Source organism: Micropterus salmoides, unplaced genomic scaffold (genome assembly GCF_014851395.1).
Source record: "Micropterus salmoides isolate LMB-PRFRI ecotype aquatic unplaced genomic scaffold, ASM1485139v1 Ms_hic_scaffold_2, whole genome shotgun sequence".
In the NCBI taxonomy this organism is placed as follows: domain Eukaryota; kingdom Metazoa; phylum Chordata; class Actinopteri; order Centrarchiformes; family Centrarchidae; genus Micropterus; species Micropterus salmoides.
In genome coordinates this window covers 43,498,817-43,514,724 of record NW_024041150.1, presented here as the reverse complement: position 1 = coordinate 43,514,724, position 15,908 = coordinate 43,498,817, and the positions used below count along the sequence as shown (strand labels likewise).

At 40.7% G+C, this 15,908-nt stretch overlaps 1 protein-coding gene across 3 annotated transcripts; it reads right to left on the bottom strand.

The window, feature by feature from the left end:
* Nucleotides 1-856: 856 nt before the first annotated feature.
* Nucleotides 857-9,732, bottom strand: LOC119911645 (coxsackievirus and adenovirus receptor homolog). Of its 3 annotated transcripts, XM_038730596.1 has the most exons (4): nucleotides 9,498-9,731; nucleotides 5,333-5,668; nucleotides 4,730-4,868; nucleotides 857-3,331 (listed from the first exon to the last, which is right to left on the bottom strand). In XM_038730596.1, exons 1-3 carry the CDS (start codon nucleotides 9,565-9,567, stop codon nucleotides 4,741-4,743), a joined length of 534 nt encoding a protein of 177 aa, XP_038586524.1. In that variant the 5' UTR covers nucleotides 9,568-9,731; the 3' UTR covers nucleotides 857-3,331; nucleotides 4,730-4,740. The 3 variants fall into 3 exon arrangements, with proteins under 3 accessions (XP_038586524.1, XP_038586523.1, XP_038586525.1); XM_038730595.1 differs by lacking the exon at nucleotides 4,730-4,868 and having other exon boundaries at nucleotides 5,294-5,668; nucleotides 9,498-9,732; XM_038730597.1 differs by lacking the exon at nucleotides 4,730-4,868.
* Between the last annotated feature and the right edge of the window lie 6,176 nt (nucleotides 9,733-15,908).

The following is a 15,908-nucleotide window of genomic DNA, read 5'->3' as shown; positions in this document are numbered from 1 at the left end:
TGTGACTGAAGGAACAGGAAGGTTTATCTTGGATTGAGGATATGAAAGTTAAAATTGTGACTTTGCTGTGTAGAGACTGAGCTCTGTGATGAATCAAAGGGAAGAAAAGTCTCCATGTTACCAGCTGCAGTCAGAGGACCAACAGGAAACAGCACAAACATTGTTCTCATATCAGTTTCTACCCACCAACACTAAAGAGGAAGAACCCACATCATGTGTCTGACTGAGAAGTGGGTGGAAGATGAAGTTAAAATGAGCCCAGAGCTGATTCGCTCACACCACAATCTTTCCTCTAAAAGTTCCCCCATGTTGTTCTCTGATCACAGGGACAGACCCCGACAGACATGTAGAGCCAAACTCAGATCACTTTCTCAGCTCCAGAGTTACAGTTAAAGAAGTTAATGCTCCTGTTTTTATCAGGTTTTATTGACTCTTGGTTTCATCTGCTCTAGAAGCAGGACGCTGTTCAAAAGTCAACAAATAACTGACATGAAATCTGTTTTTATATTGATATGAAGAGAGAAGATTTATTTATTTATCTCTATATTCAGAAATGGAGCATCTTAGTCTGTAGCATTTTAGCACTTGTCTGTCTTCTCAATCCTCTGTTGTACAAGTATAGTCCACAACATTTTAGTATTTTATGTATTTTGGTCTTGTATCTAGGTCAGTCCTGTGTCTATGTCTTGCTGCAGAACCAATTGCCCTATACAAATAAAGTTTAAGTAAGTAAGAAGTCAGACTGGACTGTGAGCTAGAGCTGCTCTTGATTCCAGATCAGACCAGATCAGGATCAACAGCTCTGATCTGATGTTTCTAGTGAAAAACTGGAAAATGTCTATAATCTGACTTTGTGGGTTAATTCAGTGAAGCTTTATTGGCAAGAAAACAGAGATTTTCATTGAAATAAAAATACATTGAAATAAAAACATGTAGACAGTATTAACAAGTTACTCTGCAGATTAATGTTTTACAACATGAAGCATTAATATAGATTTATCTGCCAACATTATGTAAAGTAGGTATACATAGCTAATACTTTGACTTAATGAACATTTTGAAAGCAGGACTTAATGCACTAGTTTTATATTGTGGTAAAATGTGTTTAAAGGCAAAGAAAAACAGTGGACGGCTGCCAGAAACAGACACAGACACACAGTTCAGGTATGATGTGTTGTGGATTACAGTAGTAGAGTTTACAGTAGCCTACTGGAGACACCAGGGTCAAATTCAAGACTCCAGTGTACTTTATTTTCCAGGCTTTTAATGCAAAGTCAGCAAATTTAAACAGATGTGAAATAAAGAACTGTTCACATTTCTGATCAATACATGTAGCTTCATATGGATACAGTACATACAGGGATGGACAAAGATCCATCAAACTACAGCAGCGATGCCATGTATCAAAATAAATTATTATTATTTTTGTGCTTCTGAAAAACTACATTGATACTTGATACCAAAGTATCAATCAACTAAACCAAATTCCTAGATCAAGAGGCCTTTCCTAATCTATACATATTGTCTAACAGTTGAAGCAGGCTGTTTTAAAGGAGGGAGGATTTTAATCAGCAAATCATCACAGTATGAATTCTGAATTTCTAAAGTGGATAAAAGGTACTTGGAGATCTTACTTATGTTCACAGCATTCATGTATTTACCCAGAAGGAAACCATTTATATTCATATTAAAACTTATTTTAAATGATTGTAAGGTAACTATAATTAGACTAACCTCACACTGCGCTCCCACTATCATCCTCCCTCCTTTAAAACTGTTTTCTCCATCTGTCGGTCTAATTAAGTCAGACAGGCCGTGGTACACGCTTATTATATCACAGTTAAGGGGCATCACATAGTAATCAATGGTTTATCTTTCTCTCATTATTTATTTATCACTGCTGGTAAAATCTGGAGCCTATCAGACTGCATTTTAATACCAGGTGTAAATGGGGTGTGAGACTCCTAACTAAGCTCAGATTATAACTCGAACCCTGTTCATTGCGGAGTGATCCGGATCTGTGCGAAGGAATTTGACGTCATATCCGTTGTACTGTATACGCTCATTATATCACTACTATGAACCAATCAGATTGCTTGATTTGAGCTACCTGTTTTATAAGAATAAATAAACCTCTACAAAACAGAATTAGACCGACTTCAGATTTGTGCTGTGCAGTCTAAACCCATTGATGAATAAAAGTTGTGTGAACGGTGAGTTTTTGTGGAACGCCGTGGCGTCAAAAATCGATGATTTGCAATAAAACAGGAAGTTGTTGTAACTTCAGTCTACATCCTCACATCTGTACCAAATGGAATACATAAGAGTCGCGCCCTGAACACATCAATGTGCCAATATTGACTCAAAGTCATCTGCTGGCAACAGGAAGTGACTACATTTATGCTGTGATGAAGCACTTCTTGCAGGTTGGCTATATCTGCTTCAAAACTATCTCAGAAAACAAACCCTTTACATATTGATGATGTCATATTGTAAAGTTTGTGGGTTTCCTTAACGGCGTATAGATGGCGTGGCAGCAAAGCTCCATGCTACACACTACTGTACCTGCTCAAATCTGTACCAAACTTTACGTGCTTGACAACAGTCACATCTACATGCCAATACTAACTTATAGTTGTAGCGCCAAGTGCTTTGTAGCGCCACAGGAAGTGATAAGTGACACTGAATCTGCAAGGCGGCCGCCTCTCACCTCGAAGGATCCTCAAAAAAACGTTTGCAGAAATGGTTCTTTAAAGCACTACTTGCTAAAAGGTTCTTTTTGGAACTAAAAATGGTTCTTCTGTGGTTTCACTCTGAAGAACCATTTTTGTTTCTAGTTAGCACCTTTATTTTTTGTGTGCAGCTGTGCATGACAGACTAGAGAGAGATGGGGCTTGTGAGAAGTGCAAGAAAAAATCACGATACGATTCAAGTAGTGAGTAAACACGGGTGGAAAATTCAGTGGAGTAAAAAGGGTGAAATATGAAATAAGCTGCTGTGGGAAACACTGGACACAACTGTGGCTCAGAACGAATGGAAGGAGAAATGTATTCTGAAGTCATGTCAAACATATTGAGATGGAATGCAAAAGTATAAAAGTAAATATTGTTGCAGTGACCCTTTGGAGCGCCGTAAAATACAAATTCAAAAACATTTAGTTGGTTATATGAGAAATAAAGATCACTACAGAATTTCCTTTTGAATTATAATTCAGTGCTTCCTTAACATTTTCTAAAGATCATAAAACCAGCACCAACAAGAGCGAGCACACCACCTGTCTGTGAAACATTTCCCTCCTTGTCTCCTCCCTCCTTGTGTCCAGCTGTGTGACCTGCAGAGCAGAAACAGGTGTGAGGTATCAGCTGTCAGCAGGTGAACAGAATGTCAGACATTATCTACTGCACTTTGATCACATGACTCGTAGCAACTGTTTCCTCTAAAGTCTCATCAGCAACATCTTTCTAAAACACAAACATCTGATCTGTGATGTTTCTCAGCTCAAATACCAGGAGCCTTTACTACGAAGCAAGTTCAACATGCCCAGGATGGCTTTTTGTTACCTGGCTTCACTAACAATCTCAGTAAGTCAACCCAGCTTTTCCTAATCCAGCTATGAGCGCATTCACATTAAAGAGGCAGAGTTAGCAGCAGATGACCAATCGCAGACATGAACAAGTCTAGTGGCAGCAGAGCGGCATATTTTACAAGAGCAAACTAAAATTTTAGAGTAAAACGTAACATAATCCAAACTTATTGCAGCAGAGCTGCAGTTGCCACACGCAGCCCGTTAGGAAGTTAACAGGCGTTTAATATGAATGCAGGCACTGAAGTGGTCGTTCAAATCCCTTTCAAGAACTTCTAGTGGTTTCAAAAATTTAATATTCATTATAACAGCTCCAAACACTGTTCTAGTTAAAGCAACAAAACATCATATCATAAAAAGTGCTCAAAAGTGGTCGAAAGACTGAAACTGAACATTTACTGAAAACATCCCACATAACAAAAGGTGGGCGGTCTCTGTACTATAACAAACAAATATCAACAAACTCTTATAAACTTCATTTCAATAATCCTACCTAACTATGTTCTCATAATATTCAACCTCACAAGAAAACCCATTAGGATGTGTAAAATAGAGCAAATATAAAACGTACTTCAAATCAGTGAGTAGGCTCATGTCTTAAAAGTAAAACATGTACATGGCTTTAGTGCTTCAATAGGATGACATCACTATACAAGAGTTTCACCACAGTAAACATAAAGCAGCCTATAAAACAGTCTGTGGGATTTCCTACAGATGGTGATGTCGTTTTCCAGAGAGCTGATTGGTCAGTAGGCAGCGTTTTTATAGAGTTGATCTCTTATCTGGAACATAACCTGCTCTGGAGCAGGTTAGCCGTTCAGCATAAGTTAACATGGAGATCTACACCAGTAAGAAGTGAACCATCGTCATGGTACTGAAAACACAGGATTAACCCCAAAGTTACCTGGATAGGCTCAAATCCTGCTTCGTGGTACAGAGAGACAAAGAGACACTCTGAGCTCGACACACTCACCTGGATCTGTCAGACTGATGGTGGTGATGATTTTAAGAAGTGTGTCTGTGTTTCTGTGTGAGTTGTTTTTCTCTGTTTTTTTTTTTAATTTCACTATGTTGCTTTTATGTTTTATGTAAAGCACTTTGAAGTGTCTTGTTGATTAAATGTGATATACAAAGAACTTGTCTTACCTTTGTGATTTTTAGAACATAAAACCACCAACAGCAACAGCAAGAAGAAGAACAACTGGCAGGTCGACTTTTAGTCCAACATTTCTCTCCTTGTCTCCTCCCTCCTTGTCTCCTCCCTCCTTGTGTCCATCTGTGTGACCTGCAGAGCAGAAACAGGTGTGAGGTATCAGCTGTCAGCAGGTGGACAAAATGTCAGACATTATCTACTGAACTTTGGTCACATGACTCGTAGCAGCTGTTTCCTCTAAAGTCTCATCAGCAACATCTTTCTAAAACACAAACATCTGATCTGTGATGTTTCTCAGCTCAACTACCAGGAAGCTGCTTCACCTGAGAGACAAAGAGACACTCTGAGCTCTACACGCTGACCTGAGAGACAAAGAGACACTCTGAGCTCTACACGCTCACCTGAGAGACAAAGAGACACTCTGAGCTCTACACGCTCACCTGAGAGACAAAGAGACACTCTGAGCTCTACACGCTCACCTGAGAGACAAAGAGACACTCTGAGCTCTACACGCTCACCTGAGAGACAAAGAGACACTCTGAGCTCTACACGCTCACCTGAGAGACAAAGAGACACTCTGAGCTCTACACGCTCACCTGTCACTGTCAACTTGATGACGCTGCTGGGATCAGATTTGCCTTCCTTGTTTCCTTCTCCAATCCGACACTCATATGTTCCAGTGTCGTTGATCTTGACGTTCTTCAGAATCACAGAAGCGTCTCCGTTCTTCTTCTCTGGATCTCTCAGATTCACTCGACCCTGAAAAGATGAATGCTGGTCATCTTTACGCAAGAGGTTGTCTCTGAAGAAGAAGACATAACCATCATCTGGCTTCAGGTCAGTTCTGCTCCACGCTATCACTGTGATGTCAGCCCCTCCGTGACTCTGACACTGAAGAGTGGCGTCCTCTCCAGCCTTCACCTCCTGTGTCTCTGAACAGAAAGAGAAAAGCCTCCAGTCAGGACTTGTAATGTTTCCTGTTGTTCAAACATCTTTTGATGGAAGCAGCAGAGATCAGGTCTCTATAAAACAGCACATGTGAACTCAGCAGCATTTCAAACCCTGTTCTCAGACAACTTGAGTCCCAGCTGCAGAAAGGAGAGACTAACTCCTCTGCTGCAGCTGCACGCTGACTTCATGTTGCTCATTTCTACAGCTGTCAGTCAAGTCGTCCTCCGCACCATCAGACAGGAGACATTTTACTTTCATCTGCTTTCTGCTTGTTTGGAGATTATTGATTATTGATATTATTTCCCATCTGAATACAGACATCAGCATTTCTGACCCTGAACAAACAGCTGAAATATTAAACATGTGAAGTTTATCATTTCCTAGAAGCTTTGAATCTTTGTCCTTGTTTTCCAAATGTTTCAGGAAATCAAAAGATATATATATGTATATATTAAAAAATGTCGTACTGTGAATTAGTCATGTGTGTGTAGGGTATAACATGCAATACACCAATCAGTGTCATTTCTCCTTCCCTTTTAAAGCGAGGTGCGCATTGCTATAACAGCTTATGAGTGGGGCATTATGAAAAATACCACGACTGACTGAACTGCAGACTCACAGCAGAGAGGGGATATGGGAGAAGTGTGGACGTGATATAAAAACCATTTCCGATCATGAAGCCCGTGTTGCTCTGCTGCCAGCGTTACTAGTTTAATTTCTCAGCTTGGTGGTAGCGTCGCTATTTTCTGAATCAAATAGCTTTTCAGTACGAAGCTCTTTTATTGACCGAGTAGCGCCGTAGCTTCCGCACACCTTACATTTTCCCAGGCATTTCTAAAGGATCAGTAAGTGACGTTACCGCCACACACGGACCTGTGCGCGCAGCCGGCAGAAGAGCTTCCTGTGACGGTGACGTCACGTACCGATCCTTGGGTCGGTGGCGTGTCTTTATCCCCCTCCCGCGACTGAGTTCACTTTCTATTGTGATAGTTATTGTAACACCTCTTGTGAGAAGGATCAGGCTCCAGGCTGTACACCTCTTCCTCTAGTGAGGAGGAAACTTTGATATGTAGTGGCAGAAACACACTCACCATCACTTTATCAGTCAAGTGTCGGAACTCTGGTCTGTTAAGAGACAGACGCTGACTCCTCTATGAAACGTCTGGATTCTCACTGCGCTGCGTTAATATAAACTATGATGAACCTGTCGTGGGTCCCCTGCACTGGTTTCTTTATTTTGTTTAGTAATTTTTATTTATGTATGAGAATTTGTCTCTAACGATTTACTTTCATGCTTAGAGATGCTGCTGTCAGTCATTTTAACATCATGTGCGCAATAAAGTCACAACTAATAGGCTATCGTGGGGTATTTGAGCAGCAAAACAGAAAAAGCCTAAGTTATAAACTTGACAGGACAGAGGAAACTCTCCAGAGGAAACAGAATTCAACTTTTAGCTTTTGAAATTATTTAGACGCTCTGATGGAGGACTGATCAGGAGGACGGCTGCTTTACTTAAAGTTCTAATTTGACTTTATTTGATCACTTTTTATTGTATTTCACTAATTTTATATTAAACTTTCATACTCTTATCTTGTTTTTTTGTACTATTCTTTACACTTGTTAAAGCACTTTGTAACTTGTTTTTGAAAAGTGCTCTACAAATAAGGATTATTATTATTATTATTATTTACTCCAAACAGTTTCTCTGTATGAACCTGGACTGTATGTGAGACTGTTTGGATGTGTAGAAGAACACAGAACATCAATTAACATTAGATCCTGTCAGCGTGTCAGGAGATTTTAATAATCAATGAAGTTACGCTGCTGTACCTCGTGGGTAAATGCGCACAGTGTCACAGTAATGCGGCCCTAAAGTATAAAAAACAGTGAAATACTGTGCCATAGACTTTAGACCTGTTTTGGGGGGTCAATGGTGCAATCGCTTTCTGCTGCCTCAATATAGCAATGTACCAACAATGTGCCTGACCACACATCATGTTAAGACCAACACTCCCATAGGCTCTCAGATGGGCGCAAGTGCATTTGCTATAACTTGGTCGCTTGGCGTGCAAATGTCAACTGCGCCGGTTGGAAACTAGACACTTGCGCTGCGCTTTGTGCTGGGTGCACGATAGGGCCAAAAATCTTTTTGGTCTTTTTGATAACCGTAGGTTAGGCCCATTTCTGTATTTGTTTTCATCCCGTGGGTGGAAATTTTCGGTGCTGGATCATTCGGTTTGATGATCATGCCTCCCTAAAAGTTTTCACTCTGTTCAGCCAGCTGTTGCTGTTGACAATTGAAAACGAAAACAGCCTTTGCGCATGTCCGACATGTGCAAGTGGATCGCTGTCAGATGATGAGCCGTCCGATGCAGAATGAATGGCAGAAAATATAACTGAGCCCCCTCCTGCCACCTTGTGGCGCCGGGCCTGGTGTAGAAAAGGCCTAATACCTAAATAATATCTGCATCTGAAATATAAGCCAGTAGCGGGAGCAACAACAGACCATGTAAACACGTGTGGAAGTGCAGCGTGAACATATTGAGTGGACAGTAGTGCATAATGTGAGATATGAAGGCTACTTAAAAAGTCTGACATGAAGGAAACAGGGTCCACTTTGACTGCGTTTGAACACTGAGCATCAACTGCAGTCCAGCCGGCCCTCGCGCTGTTTTGTGATGCGTGTTTTTTTACTTACTCAGTCGTTTCTGCCACACCGATTGCATTATGTTCAGCAGAAGCTCACTTTTATTTTCAAATGTGCTGCTGTGCTGATGTTACTATAATGGCTAGTTAAAAACAGGTATGGCAAAACAGCTCGAGGCCCGGCTTCACTGTCGTTTTCGAAGTGCGCCTGCTGAGCGCGTGCACCTGCATCTATTTCTCATGTTAATATAACGTTAATCGCCTTACATCGGGTCATTACCCCTTTCATTATTATTTCGGCTGTCTGACTCATATTTATATTTTTATTTATTTTTTGCAAATCAGCAAAAAGTAGGTAGACCTAGTACAGTTGGTGAACTTTTCTGCTGTAAATCTGCCTAACCAATTCATTGCAAATGTAAAATCCCTATAAAATGAGAATTGAACTGTTTTTATCTTCATTCAGTATTTATATATTATAGATTGTTTAGTTAAAAGTAGTTCATTTGTAAAACTTTGTATGGTAATGGCAAACAGCAATAAAAATAATGTTTTTTAAACTAGAACAAAACTTTGAACAATTGCAAATAACAATATTAACTATTAATTTCTTACATCGTGCATCTGAACAGCATGTGCCTCATTAGGATTTTACTGACCACCTCGAACATTTCTTTAGATTTGAAGACGATCATGAAACAAAGTCATGCAATATATGTCAATTTTTAGAGCACAGATTAAGGTTTACTAAAATGTAGCCTAAGTTAACTTTAACAGTCATATAAATATGAGAAGCTCTTCGATGTTCAAGGGACGTGATGAAGTGAAAAAGTTACCCCAGAAAAAAAACTTTCGCCGATATCTTCAGACTGGAGACGCGCATACTTCCAAATGTCCCACCAAGAGGACGCTAATATGCATGTGTAAACCCAAAATCACAGATCAGTCTTGTTGCGCACTTGAGTTATTTAAGGTGTTTCAACTGCACCCCTGTACCAACTCAGTCTACCCAGAGTGGCAACAACATCTGTCTAAATACGGAAAACTCCCGCGGATCAGCTGTTCTACCATCGTCTTCTGATATCTGGGTTTTATGCTGTTGTATAAAACAAAAACTTTCTTCCTCTTTATACCAAAGCACATGGCACACTCACTCCTCTTACCTTGACACAGAACAAAGATCCATGAACTTGCGAACAAAGTAAGGAACAGCTCTGATGTTAAAGTGAACATGACAGCAGAGATGCAGCAGCTGATGGAGCTGAGACCAGACTGAGTTCTTCTTCCTGCTCTGTAGCTGTAGTTTGGTCAAAGCCAAAGATATAGACTGTTTGGTCAAAGCAGATCAGATTGGCTTTCTAGCGGGAGGGACGACATAACCGGCCTCTTTGGTGACTTTTTATATAAAATGTTCAACAATATTTGGCACAATGAACGGTTGCAACGGTATTGGTGCTTACAAGAAACAAAGCACACAGGAGAGAAGATAATGACAAAGATACAAAACAAAAACGAAAATAAACAAACTAACAAAACAGTGTTAAGGGACGTCAGTTTGAGGCACCAATCAAATTAAGCAGTATTTCTGCTGTTTTCTTCTTCATACATGCTTTTATTTTACAATGCAAATTGTTTTTTTGAAGACAGTAAATAAAGGCTGTTTTTTATACATTTACATTCCTGGATGAGATACCAAGATAATTAAAGTAGGCTATGTAGAAACAGTTCATAGTGTTTGCTCTTCATTATAACTCCTAATGTGATGTGTCTAGTGAAACTGAATGGAGACTGGAGAGTAGGCTCCAGCCAATCATGTGACAGGAGAAAGTTGATGATACACGGAGCAACTTTTAAAGCAACGGTGCTGGACAATGTTGAAGCTCTTTAGGATACGTGGGTTAAGGTAACTTTTCAGAAATGTGTACATAGTTTATTCAAAGTAGACTGTCTGAAGATGTGCGAAGCAGAGTTTCAGCTGTAATGCTTTGTTTTGTAAATTCTTACTAGAGAACTCGTGACCAGCGAACATCAATGAAGGAAGATGAGGGGGGTTGAACATATAGAGCAGTTATTGCCATCAGAAAGAAAGCAGATGGGACGCTTTGGACAACCTTATCATAGTGTTGATGGTTGCACTGAAAATTAAATTTTGCACCAAATTCTTCACCAGATAATTTCCATATGTGTCTAGTAAATGGTTGACAGACCAAATGTTGTTTTCCATCCATTCATTGAAATACAGGGACTTATTTCTAAAGAGAATGAATCTGCATTTCCACATGGGCACATCAGGGGGCGTATACAGTCAAAGTCTCTGGCTTGTAGTAATGTCGTGTAGAAATTCAGACACCAATTAGAATATAAAAGTTCCACCAGAGTGTGTCAGAGATCGGTGCAAAATAGAGTCCCATTCTGTTACCAGAACAGAGACCCGAGTCGACATGAAAACCATGTAACGACTGACTTTCACCTCCTTTTATTGCTCTGTTTCTTGGCTTCACATCATCTCTTGGCTCTCTTTCCTTCTGCACCTGAATCTGGGAAAGTCACTGACTGCCTGCTCCTCCTCTCTGTGTCTTTTGCATGCACTCTGCTTGATCATGCTATTTCATCCATAACCTGACTTTTATGGAATAAACTGGTGTTGTTTGTGCTCCGTGCTAGAAACAGGACATACAGTCAAATACTCAGGTACACATATCACCAAACATACTAAGTTAAGTGAAACCTTAAATATGGAAGAAATTAATACATGTAAATCAAGATTAGGCAGATTGTTAAATAGAGATCTTTGAAGATGTATTTAGCCAGATTATCCTCTGTCTGTTCCCAACAAAGAAGAAAAACCATCAATACAATAAACTTTGATTACATCTGGAAAAGAAAACCTCATTATCTGAACTGTACTGAAACTGTACTATTTTGAAGCATTATAGCCTATTACTAGAGCAATGGTGGTCTACATGTTCATCATTTAAAGTGTTATTTTACAGTGTAAAGTTAGGATCACAGTGTTAAAACTCTATAGCTCTGAGTGTGTGTGCTCCTTTCTGTATCTAACTGCACAGGCTCAACAGTAGCATATGTGTGTGTGTGTGTGTGAGCAAGTTCGTGTGCTTTGGGAGAAAAGGGAGGGAGCACAGTGAGGCAGCATCAAAAACACTTGCAAAGGAAAATATAGAAGCAGATTTTGTCAAAATTGTATTACAAAACATACTGTTTTAATAAGGATACCAGTTGCTGCCTCACGGTGGCAGTCATGTATAGCTAATAACTCACACAGTTCTGTAATTTCAGTAGCCTTTGCCTGCTCAACATTTTTAAGAAACAAGGCTGTGTCATCAGCCAGCTGACTTATAATTATTTGGTTATAAAAGACATATTTGTTCAATGTCTAATGTTTATGATGAGGACTGACAGCATTTCAGCTGTGATTATGAAGAGTGAGGGACAGATATTGAGCTGTTGGTGTCGTTCTAAAATATTTTGTAGTGTTTCTAAATTTCTCCCTAAAGCCACTGAGTTCCAAAGCCCTGAAAATAAAGGAGTGTTTAACCGTGTAAAATGCTTTATAAAAATCCAAAGAGAGAACAAAGCCATCATCGTTATTTATATGCTCATTATAACAAAATCAAGGACAAGGCGGCCGTTATTGTGTATTTGTACCTTTCATAAATTCTGACGATCACTTATTATTTGAGCGAGACCCTCTTTTAGACTATTTGAGAATATGTGTTAGCAATTTGTAGTCATTGTTTAAATGTGTTACTCCCTTTCAGTTGTCCAGGATTTTGGGATCTTTGTTTTGAGAACATTTACACCTTGCCTCAAAGTCTGTGGAAGTGACAGGTTGGTTATTGCTTCATTAAGTGTAAATGAAGATTCTCAGTCATCCAGGTCATAGTTATCCAACGAAGGTTAAAATGAAGGGCAACTGGACTTGGTTGAAGATACTGGAAGACGTTTCGTCCCTCATCCAAAGGACTTCTTCAGTTCTGACTGACTGGCAGGGAAACTCAGCTATTTAACCTCAGTGGGGTCGTTGGCCCGGGTCATCGATACCGCTGGTTCGTTAGTGTTCCTTGTTGCTGTGACGACAGTCGTTACAGTCGTTAAGACTACCTGTGGCCAAGACTGAACGACCATCGTTGGTATCTTCACCTGAGGCCAATAGGTTACGTTTGTTGAGTTTCCTGGGAAGTGATGAAAGGACCGCATTGTAAGTGGGGGATAAGTGGTGGCGTAGACCCCCTCCCCTGTTCAATGACGGCTTCTCCACCCTGGTGTAGATGCTTCCTTGACACCTCTTTCAAACCATCCATCTTCTCTGTCTAAAATGTGCACCTGGTGGTCCTCAAACGAGTGTCCTCTGTCCTTCAGATGTAAGTAGACTGCAGAGTCTTGACCTGAGGAGTTGGCCCTTCTGAGTTGAGCCATGCGTTTGTGTAGTGGTTGTTTAGTCTCCCCAATATACAGGTCTGTGCATTCCTCACTGCATTGGACCGCATACACTAGATTGCTTTTCTTGTGTTTGGGTGTGCGGTCTTTGGGGTGTACCAGCATCTGTCTTAGTGTGTTCTTGGGTTTAAAAAACACAGGGATGTTGTGTTTGTTGAAAATCCTCCTGAGTTTCTCTGATACTCCAGACACGTATGGAATCACAATGTTGTTGCGTTTAACCTTCTTTTCCTCCTCCCCTGTAGTTTTGTTCTTCTTGGATCTTGTGGCTGTTTTCACAAAGGTCCATTTAGGGTATCCACAGGCTGTAAGTGCCCCCTTCAGGTGGTTCTGTTCCTTCTCTCTGGCTTGGGCGCTTGTTGGTATGTTTTCTGCTCTGTGGTGCAGTGTTCTCATGACCCCTAGCTTGTGCTCCAGTGGGTGGTGGGAATCGAAGAGTAGGTATTGGTCTGTGTGTGTGGGTTTTCTGTAAACACCAATCTGCAGGCTCCTGTCCTCTTCAATGTGTACAGCGCAGTCCAAGAAGGCCAAACTGTTGTTGTGAACATCTTCTCGTGTGAACTTGATGTTACTGTCCACAGAGTTGATGTGTTCTGTGAAGGCTTGCACTTCCTGGCTTTTAATTTTGACCCAGGTGTCGTCCACATATCTGTACCAGTGGCTCGGTGCTATTCCTCTGAAGGAGTTGAGGGCTTTACTCTTCACTTCTTCCATGTAGATGTTGGCCACAATCGGGGATACCGGTGAGCCCCTGGCACAGCCATGCTTCTGTCTGTACAATCCTCCATTGTACTGGAAGTAGGTGGTGTTTAGACAGAGGTCTAGTAATTTACAGATTTGGTCAGGGCTGAGGCTAGTTCTGTTGTCCAGGGTGTTGTCTTGTGTTAGCCGTTTCCTAACGGTTTCTACTGCCTCTATGGTGGGGATGCAGGTGAACAAAGAAGTCACGTGGTTTCATCTGGATCCAGTCCTCGAACTTTGTTTACAAAGTCAATAGAGTTTTGGACGTGGTGAGGCGTGTTTCCCACCTAAAGAGCTAAGATGGTAGAAATGTGTTTGGCAATGTTGTAGGTGACCGAGTTGATGCTGCTGATAATCGGCCTGAGTGGGGCTCCTTCTTTGTGTATCTTGGGTAGTCCATAAATGCATGGAATGGCTTCTCCAGGATACAGACGGTAATATTGTTCACGGGTGATGGTGTTGTCCTTCTGTAACTGTTGTAGACATTCTATGGCCTTTTTCTTGTATCCGCTGGTTGGGTCTCGTCTCAGTGTCTCATACGTGTTTGTGTCCATTAGTAGTGTGTTGACTTTGTTCTGGTAGTCAGCTGTGTTAAGGACTACCGTTCATCTTCCTTTGTCAGCAGGTAGGATAGTGATGGTTTGATCCTTGCTCAGAGATGTCACAGCCTTCCTTTCTTGGATGGTGAGGTTGGAAGGGGGGGCTTCACATTAAAAAGGGCTGCAGATACCTTTAGTCTGAGCTGTTCCGCTTCTGTTTCTGTTCATTTGTTTTTCCTAATGGCCGATGGTCATTTGTTTTGTATCATTGTCATTATCTTCTCTCCTGTGTGCTTTGTTTCTTGTAAGCACCAATACCGTTGCAACCGTTCACTGTGCCAAATATTGTTGTAGCCTACATTTTATAGCCTATATAAAAATTTAAATAATAACTAGCGGGAATTCAGTAACACCAAAGAGGCCGGTTATGCCGTCCCTCCCGCTAGAAAGCCAATCATCTGCTTTGACCAAACAGTCTATATCTTTGGCTTTGACCAAACTACAGCTACAGAGCAGGAAGAAGAACTCAGTCTGGTCTCAGCTCCATCAGCTGCTGCATCTCTGCTGTCATGTTCACTTTAACATCAGAGCTGTTCCTTACTTTGTTCGCAAGTTCATGGATGTTTGTTCTGTGTCAAGGTACGAGGAGTGAGTTTGCCATGTGCTTTGGTATAAAGAGGAAGAAATCCAACGAAGGTTAAAGTCAAGGGCAACTGGACTGAATATACTGGCCACCACTTACAATGCTGTCCTTTCATCACTTCCCAGGAAACTCAACAAACGTAACCTATACCCGGTTTTCCAGTATCTTCAACCAAGTCCAGTTGCCCTTGACTTTAACCTTCTTTGGATAACTATGACCTGGATGACTGAGAATCTTCATAAACAAATAGGAAGAAAGTTTTGTTTTATGCAACAGCATAAAACACATATCAGAAGACGACCGTAGAACAGCCACTTTGGGTAGACTGAGTACAGTTTAAATAACTTCAGTGTGCAACAAGCCTGATCTGTGAATTTGTTTTAACTTTTTCACTTCACCCCGTCCCTTCCACATGAAAGAGCTTCTCATTGTAAGAAAACAACTTAATTGTTAATGTTGCTGTTTGCAACTGATCAACGGTTTTTCTGTTTTAAAAAAAAAACTTTTTAACTGTTGTGTTGAATATAACTGTAGTTTCTGTTATTTTTAACTGTTACTATTAAACTTATGAACTTAAATGTACATCTTTGCCATTAACTACTTTTAACTAAACAACTAATCAAATAAATACTGTATGAAGATAAAAAACGTTCAATTCTCATTTTTAAAGGTATTTTACATTTGCAATGAATTGGTTAGGCAGCTTTACAGCAGAACGGACAGGTTTCTCAGGTAGGCCTGCAAAAACGCTGTGTTTACAGTGGTGACGCTCGGTGCTCAAACGCAGTCAAAGTGGACACTGTTTACTTCATGTCAGACTTTTTATGCAGCCTTCATATTTCACATTATGCACTAGGCCTACTGTCCACTCAATATAAATGTTCACGCTGCACTTCCACACTTTTTACATGGCCTGTTTTTATTAGGCTTCTCCCGCTACTGGCTTATATTTCAGAGGTTCCTATAATTTAGGTAGCCTATTAGGCCTTCTCTACACCAGGCCCGGCGCCACGAGGGGGCAGGAGGGGGCTCCTCAGTTATATTTTCTGCCATTCATTCTGCATCTGACGGCTCATCATCTGACAGCGATCCACTTGCACAGGCACAACTGACAATACATACTAGTAAGAGCAGCAATAAATACTAGTAAGAGCTCATAGCACATATTGAATCAATGGGGTAAATACCAAGGG

Coding starts and splice junctions, on each gene's coding strand:
- LOC119911645 (XM_038730595.1), bottom strand. CDS start 9,567: ATGTTCACTTTAACATCAGAGCTGTTCCTTACTTTGTTCGCAAGTTCA. Junction 5,669..9,497: donor GATCTTTGTTCTGTGTCAAG/GTAAGAGGAGTG, acceptor CTTTCTGTTCAG/AGACACAGGAGGTGAAGGCT. Junction 3,332..5,293: donor AGTGTCTCTTTGTCTCTCAG/GTGAGCGTGTAG, acceptor TCTGCTCTGCAG/GTCACACAGCTGGACACAAG.